The sequence below is a fragment of the Limulus polyphemus genome, unplaced genomic scaffold, assembly GCF_000517525.1.
Source record: "Limulus polyphemus unplaced genomic scaffold, Limulus_polyphemus-2.1.2 Scaffold7659, whole genome shotgun sequence".
In the NCBI taxonomy this organism is placed as follows: domain Eukaryota; kingdom Metazoa; phylum Arthropoda; class Merostomata; order Xiphosura; family Limulidae; genus Limulus; species Limulus polyphemus.
This window is the reverse complement of record NW_013673269.1, coordinates 12,828-17,749: the sequence shown is the minus strand read 5'-3', so window position 1 is coordinate 17,749 and position 4,922 is coordinate 12,828. Positions and strand designations below refer to the sequence as shown.

At 34.6% G+C, this 4,922-nt stretch overlaps 1 protein-coding gene across 1 annotated transcript in view; it reads right to left on the bottom strand.

Moving 5' to 3' along the window:
* LOC106474764 (D-aspartate oxidase-like) overlaps window positions 1–4,922 on the bottom strand; it is a 25,310-nt gene that overhangs the window by 14,035 nt on the left and 6,353 nt on the right. Inside the window, exon 3 of the mRNA XM_022403068.1 lies at window positions 4,162–4,241. Coding sequence (XP_022258776.1) covers window positions 4,162–4,241 — 80 coding nt within the window. The remainder of the gene's footprint in view (window positions 1–4,161; window positions 4,242–4,922) is intronic.

Genomic DNA, 4,922 nt, shown 5'->3' with positions numbered 1-4,922 from the left:
ATATATTTTATTAGATTCTTAAGAAAAGCTGTGATTTCACACTTTTGAGGGTGTGATATACTGGTAAAGGAGATACACCTCAAAAAAGTGTGTCACAATAAGTTATTTTACACCCACAATAGAATTATGAAATATTAGTATTAAATAGTAATATGCTTTGTTACAACAAAAAATTTTATGGTGTGAACGCCTTTTCCAAGTTGGCAAAACATCATTTTGATTAATTATACTTGTCTTAAAATATTAGTATTAGGCCTGTTATATTTTGAATACTACATTCTTTAACTAGTTATTGGCGATTTTCAAGAATTATTTGTTTGTTTGTTGGATTTCGCACAAAGCTATATGCACTAGCCGTCTCTAATTTTGAAATAGTGGACTAAAGCGAAGGCAGCTAGTCAACACTAGCAACCGCCAATTCTTGGGCTATTATTTTACAAACGAAAAATGGGACTGGCTGTTAAATTACAACGCCTTACGGTTGAAAGTCGAGTGCCCTAACCACCAGACTATGCCAGACATTCAAGAGTTAGATATTGTTACGTCTCTGCTCGTTTGTTAATTTCCGGTATTATTTCTTTCCGATGAACTTGCACACAGTGGGTCGCGGGTTCGAATCCCCGTCACACCCAACATGCTCGCCCTTTCAGCCGTGGGGGCGTTATAATGTGACGGTCAATCCCACTATTCGTTGGTAAAAGAGTAGCCCAATAGTTGGCGGTGGGTGGTGATGACTAGCTGTCTTCCCTCTAGTCTTACACTGCTAAATTAGGGATGGTAAGCGCAGATAGCCCTCGTGTAGCTTTGCGCGAAATTCAAAAACAAAAATCAAATGAGAATATTTGTTTAACGCAAACTAACGAACATAGTTCTTGGTATTGTTATGTCTCCGTTTGTTAAATGATTTTCCGTAACTTCGTTCCGACGAAACTTTAGCGACGCAAGACCTTACTTAATAAAACTGGTTTATTCTTTCCGAATATAACTTTACCGATACACTTATTTTCAACAGTCGCTCTACAACAAACGTTTTAACAACGAACGTTAACTTCAACAATACGTCTCTCTCTGACTGCAGTTCAGTTACTCACTACCTACACACATATTATTGTCCCATCACGTTGTCACCCTCTTTTATATAGCAGACTACCCTATATCTAATAAATGCTAGAGCATTCGCCAAGGTACAGGATAGTTCTAGAAACGTGGCGTGACACTAGTCATGTGACTTTGCTGACGCAACAGTATGTTATTGCGCATGTTTTCCGAATAGCGGCTAGCCAATGAGCAGACCAGATGACGCGCACACCCTTTGAATAATAGCCAACGTTTAAGTGATGGCAGATAATGTAATAACCGCGTTGAAATTTATTTTTTCTTAGAATTTTTTTTTCTAATACGCATTAAGATAAAGATATAACTATTGAAATAAAAAGGTCGTCCGCGTACCACATAAAATCATCTCGTGTACCACCATTTGGGGAAACACTGATCATTAATTCATTATGTCTTTGTTACTTTAACGTTGCTTTGCTATGAACTTCACCCTGATAAATCGCAGTATTACTTCCAATTTTTTCGAATTAGTGTGATCTTATTAATATATTTTCTACCCTATAACAAACTTTCTAAATCAGTATGAAATTATTATAAAGTTCTTTATTAAACATCATTGCCTGCATATCAGGTAATAAAGATTATTGATAATCAAGGTTAATTATTACTACATCGTTTGGTAATCATTAAATTAATATTAAACTTTATTACTTGGAACTATTGTGAGAAGAAAAAACCCAACAGATTTCACATATTGCTACAGATATATTAAATACTATCATACTGACGTTTCTTTTTTTTTTCTCACTCTTTCAGACTCTCCGTGACAAGTCAGTTTTCAGTTTAGCAATTTTTGGCATCGCTATTTTCGATTTTTTAATCACTTTATACTCATACTGAAGTAAAAAAAAATACTTGTGTAACATAAAAAGATCGAGTTATTACAAAATCCCTGCAAATTTGTATCCGTATGAAGGACTTACCATTCCTTCCGTCACAAACAATTTAATTTATACCACAAAAAGTAACTTTTCTTCTGAAATATAGAGATGATTTTCTATAGGAAGACTTACTTTGAAATTCTGCATTAAACTCACTTTACCACAGTTTTAGAAGTTTTATTTAAAAAAAATTACTTTCGTTGATAATATTAAATGTACATTAATGTACGTTATTAAAAAGGTAAGAAGTGCCATTTCTCTATTAAAGAAGCGATTTGGAAAAAAAATCCATTAAATTAAGGTCCTATTATTTTTAACATTTTAGCAAGGGTCGATTTTATGACATTATTCATTTTGGTGCGATATAAAGCTGTCATTGACTGATTTCTTTAAAAATATGGACACATGTACTAAATAAACTTTTTTATAAGATACCCAATTGAAATGAAACTTTATCAGGAACTTCCCCTTATGATGATCAAAATACGTGCGAAGTTTCATCCAAATCGGATTGTGGGAGGAGTTTTGCGGACAGACGGACATTAACCTCTTATATATATATATAGATGGATAGATTTTGCAATCAGTAAGCCCCTCAGTGGCACAGTGGTATATCTGTGTACTTACAACGCTAGAAACTGGGTTTCAATACCCGTGGTGGGCAGAGCACAGATAGCCCATTGTGCAGCTTTGTGCATAAATTCAAACAAACAAACAAAGCAATCAGTAAAGTGGTCCCCTGGTGTGTCACTGGTAAGTTTACAGATTTACAATGCTAAAATCTGGGTTTTGATCCCCCAAGGTGGAGAGAGCGTGGAACAGATAGCTCATTGTGTAGCTTTGCACCGAAAAACACAAAAATAAGGTGATTTTCAAAATTAATTGCAAATGCTATTGACCAATCCACTGAAGATCAACATTCCCCGGTGATTAGGGTGCTCAACTCGCAATCTCCTGCTCGCCATTTTAGTCGCGGGGCGTTCAACAAAGAGATAAATAAATAAAAAGAAAACATTTTTTGAAAAACGTACATTTTTGCTAGTTTTTCAATATTTAAAAACTTAATAAAATGTGACATTTGAAAATATTTATGCAATATAACCAAATAGATGGATTTTTTGAGCAGTAACGAGGCCTATACCTCTTCAGGACAGGCGTTAAGTGTGTTTTTAAGCAAAGAGCTACACAATCGATTATCTGTGCTGTGCTACCCATGGGTGTCGAACCCAGAAATTTGACATTATAAGCCTTCAAGCTCATTACTAAGCCTCAGAGTGTAAACACGTTTTAACAATGTCAGAAACAATAATTTCAGAACGTACTGAATCATATTTACTGTATGGTGCAATTGGGCGTAACATTGCTGCAACAACTCTTACGTTTGCTAGCATGTACCCTGACAGAAACTCAACTTCAAGATCAATGGTAATCATACTGGTTCACTCAGTTCACGTTATTGAGCACCTCTTTTTTAGGCTAAGCACTGCGTCACAGAGTATTTGGAATGCTAATTTTATTCTTTGGGTATTAACTTTAAATAAGACTTTGACAGAACGTCAAATTAAAGTAAAATAAACTGATATGGCAAGTAAATGTAAGTTACTGTATTGGCTCGATTATAGGGCGATCCCGAATATAAGGCTACCCCCATTTTCAGAGATCATAGGAAATAAAAAATTGTGTGTCATATCGTCCTTTTTTAAGTACGTAAAATAAATAATATAACTGAACAGCCTACAGGTGGATTAGTTGCAAGAATTACCAATGACCTTGAGTAAAAATCTGGCGCTGTAGACGAGTGCTATCTGGACATTCAGGAATGCAACAGGCTAGAGTAAAGGGAAGGGAAGTGTGTCCGGCCGCGATTATAAGGCGACTATGAATTTTACGGCCTAATTATTAATAAAAAACATCGCCTTATAATTGGGCCAATACAGTAATTTATTGTTAGATATATTCAATATATCTAAAGTATATTCGTATTCACGAAAATCCTAAGCTAAAAATTTCAATTTCCTGTGATAAACACACTAACAACTAGATACATTATAGCAAAGTATTTTGCTACTTTCTTATTTTTTCCAAATATTTATCATTACAGAATGTTTCTATAAAAACATATTAGCTCATAGGCTATACCAACTGTACAAATTGGTCTACTTACCTGATTTCCGGAGGGAAAAGCTTCAGTTCTTGTTCAGTGACTGACCTTATAGACGGTATGAGCTCAACTAAAACATCAGTCTTGAAAAACAAATACCAGTACATTATAATAAAAAACAATTCTTTTAATTGCTTATTGTAGACTTATTGTATGTCTCTCTGCAAAATTATTTAGTAATTTTTTTTAAATCAGCTTATTACTTTGATATAACACTTACTTTGCTAAACACGCATACCTATGTAAATAAAGATACACACTAGATGAGTTGATTAGTAAATCCGAAGAGTAGAAAATATATCAAAATGTCCTTAAAAGCAAATTAATTGTTGATTTCGACTACACTTCATCTTTCATACTTATTTTACTTTGAAGTACGGAACTATTGTCTGTTTTTACTTTATCCAAAGCATTCAGATAACCCCAACAAAGCCCAGTGCCTTTTCACTTGGAGTACAGAAATCTTGATAAGTGGTCATGCATTGTATGAAATTACTTCATACAAGTCAGTGGTAGAGTGATGGCCGACTATGTGTGATGTGCTTGAATCGGTTTTAGAGTAATGGCAGACTATGACTTATGTGTTTAAGTCAGTTGTAATGTGATGATGGATGCCTATGAGTGACATGTTTAAGTCAGTTTTAGAGTGATGGCCGACTATTGAATGCTGGCCCCATCTGTGAATTGTTTACATATCCATTTACCCAAGAATATCAAGATATTCCACATGGGCACATTTTAGAAGTTGTGGTAGACATGTTTGG